Genomic DNA, 17,575 nt, shown 5'->3' with positions numbered 1-17,575 from the left:
TGTCTTCCTGCTGGAGGTGTGCTCTATAAGTTCCTTCTCCCTACTGTTGGTCATTTCATCTAAGGTCCCTCTCTTTGTGTCCTAAGAGGGTTACTTCCCAGGTCTCTGGTGCATTCTGGAGTATCCCCCCTAACATCCTATCTCCCAAAGTTACATGGTTCCATTCTTTTTTTTTTTTTAATTTTTTTATATTCGATATAATTTATTTACATTTCAAATGATTTCCCCTTTTCTAGCCCCCCCCACTCCCCGAAAGTCCCGTAAGCCCCCTTCTCTTTCCCTGTCCTCCCTCCCACCCCTTCCCACTTCCCCGTTCTGGTTTTGCCGAATACTGTTTCACTGAGTCTTTCCAGAACCAGGGACCGCTCCACCTTTCTTCTTGTATCTCATTTGATGTGTGGATTATGTTTTGGGTATTCCAGTTTTCTAGGTTAATAACCACTTATTAGTGAGTGCATACCATGATTCACCTTTTGAGTCTGGGTTACCTCATTTAGTATGATGTTCTCTAGCTCCATCCATTTGTCTAAGAATTTCATGAATTCGTTGTTTCTAATGGCTGAATAGTACACCATTGTGAAGATATACCACATTTTTTGCATCCACTCTTCTGTTGAGGGATACATGGGTTCTTTCCAGCATCGGGCAATTATAAATAGGGCTGCTATGAACATAGTAGAGCATGTATCCTTATTACATGGTGGGGAATCCTCTGGGTATATGCCCAGAAGTGGTTTAGCAGGATCTTCTGGAAGTGAGGTGCCCAGTTTTCGGAGGAACTGCCAGACTGATTTCCAGAGTGGTTGTACCAATTTGCAACCCCACCAGCAGTGGAGGAGTGTTCTCTTTCTCCACACCCTCTCCAACACCTGCTGTCTCCTGAATTTTTAATCTTAGCCATTTTGACTGGTATAAGATGAAATCTTAGTGTTGTTTTGATTTGCATTTCCCTAATGACTAATGCAGTTGAGCATTTTTTAAGATGCTTCTCTGCCATCCGAAGTTCTTCAGGTGAGAATTCTTTGTTTAACTCTGTACCCCATTTTTTAATAGGGTTGTTTGGTTTTCTGGAGTCTAACTTCTTGAGTTCTTTATATATATTGGATATTAGCCCTCTATCTGATGTAGGATTGGTGAAGATCTTTTCCCAATTTGTTGGTTGCTGATCTGTCCTCTTGATGGTGTCCTTTGCCTTACAGAAACTCTGTAACCTTATGAGGTCCCATTTGTCAATTCTTGCTCTTAGAGCATACGCTATTGGTGTTCTGTTCAGAAACTTTCTCCCTGTACCGATGTCCTCAAGGGTTTTCCCCAGTTTCTTTTCTATTAGTTTCAGAGTGTCTGGCTTTATGTGGAGGTCCTTGATCCATTTGGAGTTGAGCTTAGTACAAGGAGACAAGGATGGATCAATTCCCATTCTTCTGCATGCTGACCACCAGTTGAACCAGCACCATTTGTTAAAAAGGCTATCTTTTTTCCATTGGATGTTTTCAGCCTCTTTGTCGAGGATCAAGTGGCCATAGGTGTGTGGGTTCATTTCTGGATCTTCAATCCTGTTCCATTGATCCTCCTGCCTGTCACTGTACCAATACCATGCAGTTTTTAACACTATTGCTCTGTAGTATTGCTTGAGGTCAGGGATACTGATTCCCCCAGATTTTCTTTTGTTGCTGAGAATAGTTTTAGCTATCCTGGGTTTTTTGTTGTTCCAGATGAATTTGATAATTGCTCTTTCTAACTCTGTGAAGAATTGAGTTGGGATTTTGATGGGTATTGCATTGAATCTGTATATTGCTTTTGGCAAAATGGCCATTTTAACTATATTGATTCTACCGATCCATGAGCATGGGAGGTTTTCCCATTTTTTGAGGTCTTCTTCCATTTCCTTCTTCAGAGTCTTGAAGTTCTTGTCATACAGATCTTTCACATGTTTGGTAAGAGTCACCCCAAGATACTTTATACTGTTTGTGGCTATTGTGAAGGGGGTCATTTCCCTAATTTCTTTCTCAGCCTGCTTATCCTTTGAGTATAGGAAGGCCACTGATTTGCTTGAGTTGATTTTATAACCTGCCACTTTGCTGAAGTTGTTTATCAGCTGTAGGAGCTCTCTAGTGGAGTTTTTTGGGTCACTTAGGTAGACTATCATGTCGTCTGTGAATAATGATAGTTTGACTTCCTCCTTTCCAATTTGTATCCCTTTGACCGCCTTATGTTGTCGAATTGCCCGAGCTAGTACCTCAAGTACAATATTGAAAAGATAAGGAGAAAGGGGGCAGCCTTGTCTGGTCCCTGATTTCAGTGGGATTGCTTCAAGTTTCTCTCCATTTAGTTTGATGCTGGCTACCGGTTTGCTGTATATTGCTTTTACTATGTTTAGGTATGGGCCTTGAATTCCTGTTCTCTCCAAGACTTTAAGCATGAAAGGATGCTGAATTTTGTCAAATGCTTTTTCAGCATCCAATGAAATGACCATGTGGTTTTGTTCTTTGAGTTTGTTTATGTGGTGGATTGTATTGATGGATTTCCGTATATTGAACCAACCCTGCATTCCTGGGATAAAGCCTACTTGATCATGGTGGATGATCGTTTTGATGTGTTCTTGGATTCGGTTGGCAAGAATTTTATTGAGTATTTTTGCATCGATGTTCATAAGGGAAATTGGTCTGAAGTTCTCTTTCTTTGTTGGATCTTTGTGTGGCTTTGGTATCAGCGTAATTGTGGCTTCGTAGAAGGAATTGGGTAGTGTTCCTTCTGTTTCTATTTTGTGGAATAGTTTGAAGAGTATTGGTGTTAACTCTTCTTTGAAGGTCTGGTAGAATTCTGCACTGAAACCATCTGGTCCTGTGCTTTTTTTGGTTGGAAGACTTTCTATGACTCCTTCTATTTCTTTAGGCATTATGGGACTGTTTAGATGGTCTAGTTGGTCCTGATTTAATTTTGGTATTTGGTATCTGTCAAGGAAATTGTCCATTTCCTCCAGATTCTCCAGTTGTGTTGAGTACAGGCTCTTGTAGTAGGATCTGATGATTTTTTGGATGTCCTCAGTTTCCGTTGTTATATCTCCCTTTTCATTTCTAAGTTTGTTAATTTGGATACTTTCTCTGTGCCCTTTAGTCAGTCTGGCTAAGGGTTTATCTATCTTGTTGATTTTCTCAAAGAACCAGCTCCTGGTTTTGTTGATTTTTTGTATGGTTCTCTTTGTTTCTACTTGATTGATTTCGGCCCTGAGTTTGATGATTTCCTGCCTTCTACTCCTCCTGGGTGAAATAGCTTCTTTTTGTTCTAGGGCTTTCAGGTGTGTCATTAAGCTGGTAATATATGCTCCCTCCGTTTTCTTTTTGGAGGCACTCAGGGCTATGAGTTTTCCTCTTAGCACTGCTTTCATTGTGTCCCATAGATTTGGGTATGTTGTGTTTTCATTTTCATTGTGTTCTAAAAAGTCTTTAATTTCTTTCTTTATTTCTTCCTTGACCAAGGTATCATTGAGTAGAGTATTGTTCAATTTCCACGTGTATGTGGGTTTTCTATTGTTTCTGTTGCTATTGAAGACCACTTTTACTCCATAGTGATCAGATAGGATGCATGGGATTAGTTCTATATTCTTATATTTGTTGAAGTCTGTCTTGTGACCAATTATATGGTCGATTTTGGAGAAGGTACCATGAGGTGCTGAGAAAAAGGTATATTCTTTTGTTTTAGGATAGAATGTTCTATATATGTCTATTAAATCTAATTGGTCCAAAGCTTCAATTAGTTTCATTGTGTCCTTGTTTAGTTTCTGTTTTCCTGATCGGTCCATTGAGGAAAGTGCAGTGTTGAAGTCACCCACAATTATTGTGTTAGGTGCAATGTGTGCTTTGAGTTTTAATAAAGTTTCTTTTATGAAAGAGGGTGCCCTTGCATTTGGAGCATAGATGTTCAGGATTGAGAGTTCTTCTTGTTGTATTTTTCCTTTGACCAGCAAGAAGTGTCCCTCAGAGTCTCTTTTGATGACTTTGGGTTGAAAGTCAATTTTATCTGATATTAAAATGGCTACTCCAGCTTGTTTCCTGAGACCATTTGCTTGTAAAATTGTCTTCCAGCCTTTTACTCTAAGGTAGTGTTTGTCTTTGACCCTGAGGTGTGTTTCCTGTAAGCAGCAAAATGTAGGGTCCTGTTTACGTATCCAGTCAGTTAGTCTGTGTCTTTTTATTGGGGTATTAAGTCCATTGATGTTAAGAGATATTAAGGAATAGTGATTGTTACTTCCTATCATTTTTGACGTTATTTTTTAAATTTGATTGCTTAACTTCTTTTGGGTTTGATGAAAGGTTACTATCTTGCTTTTTCCAGGGTGAAGTTTCCCTCCTTGTATTGGTGTTGTCCTCCTATTATCCTTTTTAGGGCTGAGTTTGTGGATAGATATTGGGTAAACTTGGTTTTGTCGTGAAATATCTTAGTTTCTCCATCTATGGTGATTAAGAGTTTTGCTGGATATAGTAGTTTTGGTTGGCATTTGTGTTCTCTTAGAGTCTCCATGAGATCTGCCCAGGACCTTCTAGCCTTCATAGTCTCAGGTGGAAAAGTCTGCTGTGATTCTGATAGGTCTTCCTTTGTATGTTACTTGGCCTTTTTCTCTTACTGCCTTTAATATTCTTTCTTTGTTTAGAACATTTGTTGTTTTGATTATTATGTGACGGGAAGTATTTCTGTTCTGGTCCAGTCTGTTTGGAGTTCTGTAGGCTTCTTGTATATTCATGGGCATCTCTCTCTTTAGGTTAGGGAAGTTTTCTTCCATAATTTTATTGAAGATATTTGCTGGCCCTTTAAGTTCTAAATCTTCACTTTCATCTATGCCTATAATCCTTAGGTTTGGTCTTCTATTGTGTCCTGGATTTCCTGGATATTTTGGGTTACAAGCTTTTTGCATTTTGCATTTTCTTTAACTGTTGAGTCCATGGTTTCTATGGAATCTTCAGCATCTGAGATTCTTTCTTCTATTTCTTGTATTCTGTTGTTGATATTTGCATCTCTGTCCCCTGATTTCTTCCCAAGGCTTTCTATCTCCAAAGTTGTCTCCCTTTGAGTTTTCTTAGTTGTTTCTACTTCTGATTTTAGATCCTGGATGGTTTTGCTTAGCTCCTTCACTTGCTTGTTTGTGCTTTCCTGTAATTCTTTAAGAGATTTTTGTGTTTTCTCTTTCATGACCTCAGCCTGTTGACCAAAGTTCTCCTGTATTTCTTTAAGAGATTTTTGTGTTTCATCTTTCATGACCTCAGCCTGTTGACCAAAGTTCTCCTGTATTTCTTTAAGTGTTTTTTGCATTTCCTCCTTGTTGGCTTTTGTATTCTCCTGGATTTCTTTCAATGATTTTTGTGTTTCCCTTGCAAGGGTTTCTAACTTTTGATCCATTTTCTCCTGAATTTCTTTAAGTATGTCCTTCATGTGTTCCTGTAGCAGCATCATGACCAGTGATTTTAAATCCAAATCTTGTTTTACTGGTGTGATGGGGTAACCAGGACATGCTGGTAGAGGAGAATTGGGTTCAGATGTTGCCATATTGCCTTGATTTCTGTTGGTGACGTTCCTGCGTTTGCCTTTTGCCATCTAGCTCTCACTGGTGTTACTTGGTCTTGTCAGTGCTGGACTCACCAGTGCAAGTTGCCCCTTCCCCGTTGGCCTCTGGTGCTCAGCTTACACCCTGCACTGCCTGTAGACAGGGTGCTGCTGTCCAGGCTGTTCAGATCCCGAAGCAGGCACCTGAAGGCTCCCGCTGGGGCCCGCAGGATTTACTGGAGCACACCGACTTCTCCCAGCTGGCCGCCCGGAAGCCCCCGCTAGCCTCTTGAGGGACCTGGAGATGTGGTGCGGCCGCCCAGGCTGATCTGAAGCGGAGAGAGTTGAGCTGAGGGCTTCTGCCTGAGGCCTTGCCCCAGATTGTGTCTGTGGACCAGATGGAGCCCGTGTGCACCCCCAGGGAGCGCTGAAGGTGTATGCTGCTGTGATCTCCCCTGTGTTCTGCTCACTCCACTGGGCTGCCGATTCCCCAACCAGGCTGGCGTACACAAGGTTAGCCTGGCCACCCAGTCCCTGAGTCCAGGCAAAAGCCTGGGAGGCCAAGGTCCGAGCAAAGTTCCCCTAGGGCTATGACTGTTAATTTGTTCTGCCAGGTGACCCGGATGGCCGGTGTGCGCGTCCGTGCTCCCCGAAAGCACCGGGAGAGTCTGCTGTGCTAACAATCTTCTGGGCGGGTTGATACACAGATGGCCCACCAAGCCGCCCAGTTCTTGGGGTCAGTCCTGTGCCTTTTGGGGCCTAGACCCCCGTTTTGTTAGCCTCAGGCTACGCTTGTTAGCCGTCTCTGCCCTCCCGAGCACTCTGGGTCCTGTAGGCAAAATGGCGGCGCGTGCTCTGGCCAGGGCAAAAAAACCTCCTGGCTGGGTTGGCGCCCCGATGGCCACTCGAACAGCCCAGGGCCTGGGTGAAGGCCAACGCCCGTTGGGCTCAGACCCCTGCGGTGTTGGACTCGGATTATGTTTGTGTGCCTCAGTCTGTCCGATCTCTGGAGTCCGAAATCAAGATGGAGGTGAGTCTCTCCTGACTGGCGGGAAGCCGAGTTCTGAAGTGGCTTCCGTGCAGCAAAAGGCTCCGCAGAACAGCAGCTGCTTGCTGCCCAGCTGGTCAGCGAAGGTCAGTGGTCGTGGGCGCAGGGCCTAACTGGACCCTGTGTCGCCTTGGTTCCACTGCTGATGGCCCTTCAGCTGGACCAGCCACTGCTGCACTGCTGCCGCCGCTTCCGCTGCTGCCGCTGCTGCCGCCGCTGCTGCCGCTGCCGCCGCTGCTGCCGCTGCCGCCGCTGCCGCCGCTGCCCGATCCATGGTTCCATTCTTTCTTCTGGTCCTCAGAGCTTCAGTCCTTTTCCCTCACCCAGTTCTAGATCATGTTCCCCTTTACCCTCTGCTCCCTCCCCCACCTCAGTTCACTTTCCTTCTCAGTTCCCTCCTTCCCTCCCCAATTGTGATTGCTTTCTTCTCCCTCCCATGTCGGGTTGAGCCATCCTCACTTAGGAACTTCTACTTCTTGACTCTTTTTTTTTTTTTTTTTTTTTTGGAGTTATGTAGACTGTATCTTGGATACTCTAGTTGTTGCTGTTGTTGTTGTTTTGTTGGGTTTTTTTTTCCCTTGGCTATCATCCACTTATGTCCTCTGGGCAGGAACATTTCTGGGTTAAATGGGGGATGTGTCTATCTACTGGAGGTGGTCTCTACAGGTTGTATCTACCTTTTTTTGTGCTTTGGGCTAAAGTCATTGCCATTGACTCTTGGGAGACTCTTTCTTCCCAGGAGTGTAGGATTTTTAAGTGAATATCCCCAGTTTCTCATACTTCAGTGCTACATGTTTCTATTCAATTTCCTGACCCTCTGTACGTCTCTCCTGTGCTTTACAATTTTTGATCCTAACCTTTTCTTTTTCTTCCCCCTCCTCTCTCCTTCACATATCCCTCCTTCCCTCTACCACCTGTGATTTAGTTCCCTGTTCTATGTAGGATTGAACTATGTACATTTTGTTCTTTCTTCTTATTAAGCTAAATATCTTTTTTGAGTTGTGTTATGGGTATTCTGAATTTTGAGGCTAATATCAACGTATCAGTGTGTACATACCATGTGTGTTCTTTTGTGTCTTGGCTACCTGACTCAGGATGATATTTTCTAGTTCCACCTATTTGCCTGAAAAATTACATGATGTCATTGAACTTAATAGCCTTGTAGTACTCCATCATGAAAATGTAACACAGTCTCTTTATCCATTTTTTTGTCGAGGGAAATCTGGGATTTTTCCCCACTTCTGATTGCTATAAATAAGGCTGCTATGAACATAGTAGATCATTTGTCCATGTGATATTTTGTAGTATCTTTTGGGTATATTACTAGTAGTGGTATAGTTAGATGGGTCTTAGGGTAATGACCATCTTCCAAAAGCAACCTACATAATCAGTGCAACTCCTATCAAAATTCCAACTCAATTCTTCACAAGATAGAAATTCTCAAATTCATCTGGAATAACAAAAAACCCTCAAGATAGCAAAAACCATTCTCAACAATAAAAGAACTTCTGAGGGAATCACAATCCCTGAGATACCACTTCATATCAATCAGAATGGCTAAGATAAAAAATGCAGCAGACAGCATCTGGAGAAGATGTGGAGAAAAAGGAACACTCCTCCATTGCTAGTGGGACTGCAAGCTGGTAAAACGACTTTGGAAATCAATCTGGCCATTCCTTAGAAAATTGGAAACAGTTCTACCTGAAGACCCAGACATTAAGCTTTTAATGTTTCAATGTTTATAATGTTCAGTAATGCTAGGAAGGCACACAAAATTTATCAATTATCAAATGATATAAATATATAGTCCATTTATAGAGAAACAAATGCTACTTTATCAAGCTACAAGTTATCATGTTATAAACCCCTAATTAAAATTAATTAAATGTGTTACCTGACTGTACTTCAAAAAATCTTTGACATGCTGATCATATTTAATTGATTTAATGTCAGCTTAAACTTAAATTTAATATTAGTTATGGATAATTATCTTCAAAGAAAGATATGTTCTTGCCTTTCATTTACATAAATAACCTTTCTTATGGATTTCATATAAATTAATTTCAATTCCTTTAAATATAGCAGCAATAGTCAACAATATTTATCTAGATGTGTGAAATACTTTATTGATGTTCACAAAATGGCCAGGTGTTTTACTTGAATTCTCTGAATCAGAGCAAAGTATAAGAATAAGAATTTAGAAATAGAGAATCTTTCAGATGTAGGGTTAGTAAAGATTTTTTCCCAATATGTTGGTTGCTGTTTTGTCCTATTGACAGTGTCCTTTGCCTTAGAGAAACTTTGTAATTTTATGAGGTCCCATTTGTCAATCTTGATCTTAGAGCTTAAGCTATTGGTGTTCTGTTAAGGAAATTTTACCCTGTGCCCATGTCCTCAAGGGTCTTCCCCAGTTTCTTTTCTATTAGTTTCAGTGTGCCTGGTTTTATGTGGAGGTCCTTGATCCACTTGGACTTGAACTTTGTACAAGAAGATAAGAATGGGTCAATCTGTATTCTTCTGCATGCTAACTACCAATTGAACAAGCACCATTTGTTGAAAAGGCCATCTTTTTTCCACTGGATGGTTTTAGCTCCATTGTGAAAGATCAAGGGACTAGAGGTGTGTGGGTTTATTTCTGGGTCTTCATTTCTATTCCACTGATCTACTGGCCTGTCACTGTGCCAATACCATGCAGGCTTTATCACTGTTTCTCTATAGTACAGCTTGAGGTCCAGGATGCTTATTTCCCCATAACTTCTTTTATTGTTGAGAATAATTTTAGCTATCCTGGGGTTTTTGTTATTCCAGATGAATTTGATATTTACTCCTTCTAAATTTATAAAGAATTGAGTTGGAATTTTGATGAGGATTGCATTTAATTTGTATATTGCTTTAGGAAAGATGGCCATTTTTAATATATTAAATTCATGGGAGATCTTTACATCTTCTGAGGACTTCTTCCATTTCTTCCTTCAGAGACTTGAAGTTCTTGTCATATAGATATTTCACTTGTCTGTTTAGAGTCACACCAAGTTACTTTATATTGTTTGTGACTACTGTGAAGGGTATAGTTTCCCTACTTTCTTTCTCACAGGGCTAATATCAAAAATATAAAAAGAACTCAAGAAGTTAGACTCCAGAGAACCAAATAACCCTATTTAAAATAGGGTACAGAGCTAAGCAAAAAATTTTCAACTGAGGAATATCGAATGGCTGAGAACCACCTAAAGAAATGTTCAACATCCTTAATCATCAGGGAAATGCAAATCAAAACAACCCTGAGAATTCACCTCATACCAGTCAGAACAGCTAAGATCAAAAACTCAGGAGAAAGTAGGTACTGGAGAAGATGTGGAGAGAGAAGAAAACTCTTCTACTACTGGTGGAATTTCAACTTGGTACAACCACTCTGGAAATCAGTTTGGCAGTTCCTCAGCAAATTGGACATAATACTGCTATATACTACTCCTGAATATATACCCAGAGGATTTCCCAGCATGTAATAAGGGCACATGCTTCAATATATTCGTAGCAGCCTTATTTATAATAGCTAGAAGCTGGAAAGAACTCAGATGTGCCTCAGCAGAGGAATGGATATAGAAAATATGGTACATTTACACAATGGAATACTACTCAGTTATTAAAAACAATGAATTCATAAAATTCTTAGGCAAATGAATGGAACTAAAAGATATCATCCTGAGTATGATAGCCCAATCACAGAAGAACGAACATGGTATCCAGTTTCTGATAAGTGGATATTAGCCCAGAAGATTGAAATATCCAAGGTACAATTTACAGACCAAATGAAGCTCAAGAAGAAGGAAGGACAAAGTATGGATACTATGTCCTTCTTAGAAGGGGAAACAAAATACCCACAGGAGGAGATACAGAGACAAAGTGTGAGGCAAATACTGAAGGAAAGACAGAGACTGTCCCATCTGGGGATCCATCCCATATACAGTCCGCAAACCAAGACACTATTGTGGATGCCAATGTGTGCTTACTGACAGGAGCCTGATATAGCTGTCTCCTGGGAGGCTCTGACAGTGAATGACAAATACAAAAGGGGACACTCTCAGCCAACCATTGAACTGAGCACAGGCTCCCCAATGGAGGAGAAAGAGAAAGCACCCCAGGAGCTGAAGGCGCTTACAGAGCCATAGGAGGAACAACAATATGATCACCCCAGTACCCCTAGAGGTCCAAGGGTCTAAACCACCAATGAAAGAGTACACATAGAAGGACCCATGGCTCCAGATGCATGCAGCAGAGGATAGCCTTGTTGGGCATCAAAGGGAGGAGAGGCCCTTGGTCTTGAGAAGGCTAGATGTCCTAGTATAAGGAAATGCCAGGATAGGGAAGCAAGAGTGGGTGGGTTGGTGAGCAGGGAGAGGGGGCATGTGTTCTGAGAGAAACCAGGAAAGGGGACAACATTTGAAATGTAAATTAAGAAAATATCTAATAAAAAGACAAAAATTAATGAAGACTTTTGGAAACACACATTAACATCAGTGAATCAGAAAGAGCCACCTGTTGCCAAAGCAACATCATTGTAACTATGACCTCCATGTTATTATACCAAGCTCACAGACAAGAAACTGCCACCTGTTATCACATCAACATCATATTGTACCAAGATCAGGTAGCACTATCTCTTAATACAGCAAGCTCATGTATGAGGTAATCTTGTTACATTCACATCAGTGTATTAGATAGCCACCTGATAGCAAACCAAAATTAGTATACCAAATAGGGCCACCACCTTTTATCACAAGTCAGCTAAGAGAAACTATGAAATTTCAAAGAACTACCTCAATGTATGAATAAAGAATAAAATGATCAGCTTTGAATAAGCCATCACTTAATTAATAGGCATTTTCTTGATAAATTTTTATTATTTAATAATGAAAGTAAAGATACAATGATTTAAAACATACCATTCATAGTCAAATTCCTGTGTAGTAATTGTAGCCATCAAGGACCTAACATTACACTGATAATTTGCATCAGTATGAATGTAAGAATAAGAATATTACTCTATTAATGTATAAATCACTCATTATTTTATAGATATATGACATAAATTAAAATTTCCCACTTCAATGTATTACATTTGTTGAGATAAAATTTAGGCAATAGAAATCAACTCCATTTGTCTGAGTTGTAGGCCCTATTTAGTTGTCTTAGGCAGACAAGAGCCCGTTTACTCAAGATTAGGCACTAAAAGGACATACATGGTATGTATTCACTAACGAGTGGATATTAGCCAAAATGTTCAGAATACTCATGATACAATTCAAGGACCATATGAAGGTTAACAAGAAGGAGTTCTGAAATATGCATGTTTCAGTACCATTAGGAGGAAAAACAATCATCGAAGGCAGAGGTAGAGAAGGACCTGGGTGGGAAAGGAGAGGGCAGGTAAAACAGGGGGCAGTATTAGTTATGGGAGGGAGACAGGAGAGAAGCCCAGATGGCCAGAATGAATAGAAATATGTAGCAGTGTGGTATGGAGGAGTCTGGGAACCACTAGATAGTCCCAGGCACAGGGCTGTGAGAGGCTCCCGGGATGCAATGGGGATGACATTTTCTGTATGCATGTCTTATAAATACTCTTTTTGAAGGGCCCCCACTAATAACTAACAAGTAGAACTTCATACATGTCCAATTCTCTAATATTAGTCTAGGTACATTTTGAACTCTGCTTACAAATTTATTCATGTAATCATTATGATGGCATCAGGTAAATTCAAGCAGAATCTACAGAATAACTCCAAACCCATAGTCACACAGACAGACCAGGATAACTTCAGTGGCTCACAGAAACAAATTAGCAAACATGAAGACAAGAAAGAAACTTGTGAGAGGGCAGGGTGGTATGCGGAGATAAGTAGGGCATGGCGAATTGGGTCAATATGCATTGCATAACATGTCAAAATGTTGAAAATTATAATTGAGTAATACAATAATAAGCTTTCAAATATTGCTGGACTTGAAAGTGAGAACAGAACTGGAGGAGAAGAAACAGAGAAAACCCTTATAGCATTTGAAATGCTTCTTCAGTAGGCTTCCTGAGGGTTTCGTTGCCAGTTCCTTAATTGTGTAGTAGGATTCTTGAGTTTCTGTGACAGTACTTGAACATATTTTTCATCTGCTCTTTTGGAATGCATTCATAATTTCAATAACAGCACCAAGAATTTGATTTTTTTCTTTTATTTCCAGAATTTCTAATTCATGATGGACCTTTTGGATCTTGTGAAAATAAGTACTGTGGCTTGGGGAGGCACTGTGTTATCAGCAGAGAGACAAGGCATGCAGAGTGTGCTTGCATGGACCATTGCAAACAGCACTACAAACCTGTATGCGGATCTGATGGGGAATTCTATGAAAACCACTGTGAGGTGCACAGAGCTGCCTGCCTGAAAAAGCAAAAGATCACCATCGTTCACAACGAAGACTGCTTCTTTAAAGGTAAGAGCAGGGTGAGGCCTATAGTCTCATAGCCCTCTACCTGTCCTATTTTCTGCTACTGCTGTTAAAGTTTGAACATGGTATCAATTTATCTCTGTAAGCATCTAAAAGAAGCAGAAGGCAAAAATAACCCTGACCAACCCAAAATGCAGTAGTGTACAGAAATTTGCATGAATAGAATTCTGAATTCTGATATTCATTTATGAGACTAAAGCTGGCCAAACTCTGACTCACAATTTAATACAAAAGTCAGCGTTGTGCCATATGGTTTCCTAATCACAGAGTTATTATAGGGATAGAGGATAGCCAGTTTAGTTTGTAGGCCAAATCTTGCCACTGTAAAATACCTAGAATTCTAGTGATGGGCTTGGGAAGACCAAGCTGTGCTGTAGCTGCTTCCTGATGTACAGAATAATTTCAGATCACAGCACACAACTCAAATTATATGAGACCTCTATTTGCCCACTTCAATAACAATAAAGTCATAAGAAAATCATTTAGCAAATCAGAGGCAATGATAGTTTAACATTTTAAAATATTATTTACACTCATACAATTGAAATGATATTTTAGTGAATAGTACTTCTGAATTAGCATTTAGATATGCTATTTTAGTGTGTTCTACAAAAACATCATCAAATGGGTTTTATTGTCACTTATTTATTTATACCTTGATTTGTTACTTTGTTATTTAACTTGGAGGTAATATTTCTTTTCTTATGACTAATTCAAAGTCTAGATTATATTACCATCCGCAGTTCTAACAGGTCAAGTGTATTCTTGAAGTTTTGTGAATTCCTGCATCTCAGTTAATCAAAATACATAACTATATTCACAATATAAAATTTACATGGTATTTCACTCTTGAATTTGAGATAAAATATATTGCAACCCTTCATTTCTCCATTTATTAAATAAAATTAAACATTTAAAATTATTACTTTTCAATATAGTTTTCCAATACAGTATACTTCAAGAAGTTAATAATGATAACAGGACATTTTTAAGACAAAGTGAGATGTGGTATACTGTGGACATTGTGACTTCTAGAAGCAACACGTAATTTCTGTGAGAGTAAGAATACTAGGGTTATTCACTACAACCTGAGTACATTTTTTGCAAAGTTTTATCACAGTAGATTGTCTTCCTCTACCAACTTGTAAATACATTGAATACAGTGAATGAAAGTCTGTTTTACTTTTCAATTTAACCCATAATCTCAGTACTTAGTTGTTTATGTTAGACTTTGAAAGGGAACTCTTTTTCTGTCATTTACCCTAAGATGGTAGGATAAAAATTATATTACCCCACTGATACCTTAAGATTAAGTAAGTTATGTATAATATATAACTTAGTAAGCACATTGTTGTAAACTTATGTATGTTTAGGTGTGTGTGTGTGTGTGTGTGTGTGTGTGTGTGTGCATGTTGACATATACATATGTATATATGGCTACAGTGCTCACTAAGGACAGCACTTTCAAATCCACTGGAAATGGAATGATGTTGAGTGACTCAGTGCTGGAACAAGACCCATAACCCCTGGAAAAGTAGCATGAAATTTTAACTACACTGAGACGCTGACAATATGACATGTACAATTGAATACACAGTGTTCAATGTTATGATAGAATATAAAGTGTTCTGCTTGATAACTGAATACTTATTTGTAATGCCACTAAATACTTACCAAAATAACATAAAATATGTGAACAATACCCAGAATCTTTTTATAATTTATCATAAAATGCTTGTATGAAAGCTTTGGTTCGTTAGATTAATCATGAGTATTAATTAGTTCTATGTGTGTTTCAAAACACATTCTCATCATAGAGTACTGAATTTTCATTTATCTTATTTAGATTATAGATATTAACATATTTCCAAATCTCCCAGGAATTGAGGACTTCTGTTTGATTTAGTGTCTTGACTAAAGAACTGTTAGTTCCTAAAAAGCCTGTGTTTGAGCAAAGGCAGTATAAATAAATAATGAAACAAACAGCATGTCCTGTTAGCAGTGCAAGTGTGGTCACTTCAGGCTGGGAAAGAACAATTCCACCGTCAGGAACTGGAACCGCTTTGGGAGGTTTTGTGATAGTTGCTGTGATAATGAATTTTTTTTCTAGAATTTTAACCAGTTCCCTTGCTTCTTACAGTGTCACGTTAGAAGAAAATATAAAAATCTTTTAATTAACTACATGGTTCAAATGTAAAATCAAACCATGCAAAACCAAATGTCCAACACATCTTGTATTTTAAGATTAACTAATTATTATTGTGAAAATCTTAGATAAATAATTAAAGAACTATTGGCTGCTCTATGCTGTGTTTAAAGTAAACATTTTTATTGTTTCATAATTGTCTCATAATTGCATTATTACCTAATATGTTATGATGAAATCCAAATCCCATTCCTTCCTCTCAGATGGCTTTATCTTTCTCAAAATTTAACAGGAGAGAGACACACACGTTTTTCAATAGCCTTATACAAGTAGAGTCTTAAATGCTATACATACAATGCATGTTTTGTCACACAGACTAAAATATTTTTTGACAATTGCTTTAAAATATTATTCTTACCTTAAAATTCACATTTAAAATTTCGTTAGATGTTTACTATTTGTATCCTTCTGACTGTTAAAGCTAGTAAGAGTATTGCCATGTGTCCTAAGTTGAATAGAGCAAAACACAGAAACACAAATGTGAAAAACTAGTAAATCTTAGTCATGGATGAGGATGGGATGAGAGCAAGTATCCAAATTATAGTGTAGAACCATCATTGAAATTATACTGCCCTTGAAAGGAACATAGTAAAGTGCACATGGGATCTACATACTAATTCCTGTAAATGTCTATGAATCAAAAATTGTCCAAAGTATTAAATCATAGAGAATTGAAAAACCTAGAAATAGTATTTTAAAAAATTAGATTTAATTTACATAGCCATGTATATGTGTACTTTAAATTGTGCTTACAATGTAAATAAAAATATGTCTCTTATCCAATATTTCATATAGTTTTTTGTTTCTCATTTAGTATCATTATGAAATATTGAAGTATCTCTGTAACATAGTATTTCCTAAAAGTGAAATATGTAAGTGAATTTACCATCACTTTGTAGTAATGTTCAGCATTACTTAAATGTTATCTTTCTACCCAATGTCTAGCTCTTTATTTTTGTGCTAAGAGTCGGTTGCCTGAAAGTCATTTCTCCTGTGAGGGGCTTCTAAAACTGCAGCTGTTCACATTAGAACTATAATTACCATTTCTTGACACTAGGTCAGTCTGTCACACAAAGTGGAATTTACTTACCCAGAATTCAGAGGTTAGCTGGAATACAAAAACTCAGATACAAACTATGCCAAAAAGAAGAAGGAATTAAACCTCTTAAGAAAAAGTCAACTGAACAGAAACCCTTTTGCCATCTACTATGCTGGGAATAAAACTTCCATAAAGGCAAATGTTCTGTTCACTTAAATGAGCAGCACAAACAGTAAGAAATTGGAGATCTGCTTGTCAACAATTATCTGTGCACTATTTGAATGAAATCTCAGATTGTTAAATTTATCCTTGCATAATCTGATCAGGCATTTTCATATCATTTTAATGTAATATTACCATGACTTTCAAATCAAAGAATTACAGAAGCTTTACTTGAAAATGGGTGAAAGTGCCGAATAGTAGTGGTACACAACTTTAATCCCAGCACTAGGGAGGCAGAGGCAGGCAGAAATCTGAGTTAGAGGCTAGCCTGGTCTACAGAGTGAGTTCCAGAACCACCAGGGATACCCAGAGAAACCCTGTCTCTGAAAAACCTAAAAAAGTGGTGAAAGTTATTATTATTTTCAGTGTATCATAAACTACATAAACTACATTGCACATATATTTAGGTTGTCTTTCGTTTGCAAATCTTACCTTCATAAAGCTTCTATTTTATTTTATGTTTATAGATTCTTCTATATCACCTTAAGAAAAATTGAACTTTGAGGACTAACACAAAGAATTTTGTTTTGGCTAGAATCAGTCAGCTGAAATGCAGGCTGATGGTGAAATTAATAATATAGGCAATGATAAAGTTCGTATAATTCATTACTCTAAACAATCAGAAGTGGCTGTTTTTCTGAATTCATTCAGAACTTATCCAAACTAATTTGATTGATTTCCTAATTTTTGGTGAATTTATCTTAAACTTTCCTGACTTTCCTGATATAAAATGGTTGACTCATTTCATTTTTAATCTAATACAGTGTTTCCCTAATGATTTTAAGGACCTCTGCAATACACTTACTAGGGTATAAATGCTTACATATTTACCTGCCACTTAGAAATATATTTTAGTTGTATGATATACAGATGTTTTATAGAATATGTAAATGAGCTAAAGATTCAAATAATATTTAGGCTAAATAATCATTTAATGGAGACTTTAGTTAGTGCTGATCAACAGATGTATTATGTTCAATACAATGCCCAAAAAATGAATCACTAGAGAACATATTTTGGCACACATGAGGCACAA

At 38.4% G+C, this 17,575-nt stretch overlaps 1 protein-coding gene across 3 annotated transcripts in view; it reads left to right on the top strand.

Moving 5' to 3' along the window:
* The window catches only part of Fstl5 (follistatin like 5), a 585,582-nt gene that overhangs the window by 183,838 nt on the left and 384,169 nt on the right, over positions 1 to 17,575 (top strand). For all 3 annotated transcript variants that reach the window (XM_052180341.1, XM_052180340.1, XM_052180339.1), the window contains exon 3: positions 12,809 to 13,057. In XM_052180341.1, the coding sequence (XP_052036301.1) occupies positions 12,809 to 13,057 (249 nt within the window). The remainder of the gene's footprint in view (positions 1 to 12,808; positions 13,058 to 17,575) is intronic.

The sequence above is a fragment of the Apodemus sylvaticus genome, chromosome 4 (assembly GCF_947179515.1).
Source record: "Apodemus sylvaticus chromosome 4, mApoSyl1.1, whole genome shotgun sequence".
NCBI classification, from domain to species: Eukaryota; Metazoa; Chordata; class Mammalia; order Rodentia; family Muridae; genus Apodemus; species Apodemus sylvaticus.
This window is presented reverse-complemented; position numbering and strand designations above follow the sequence as displayed.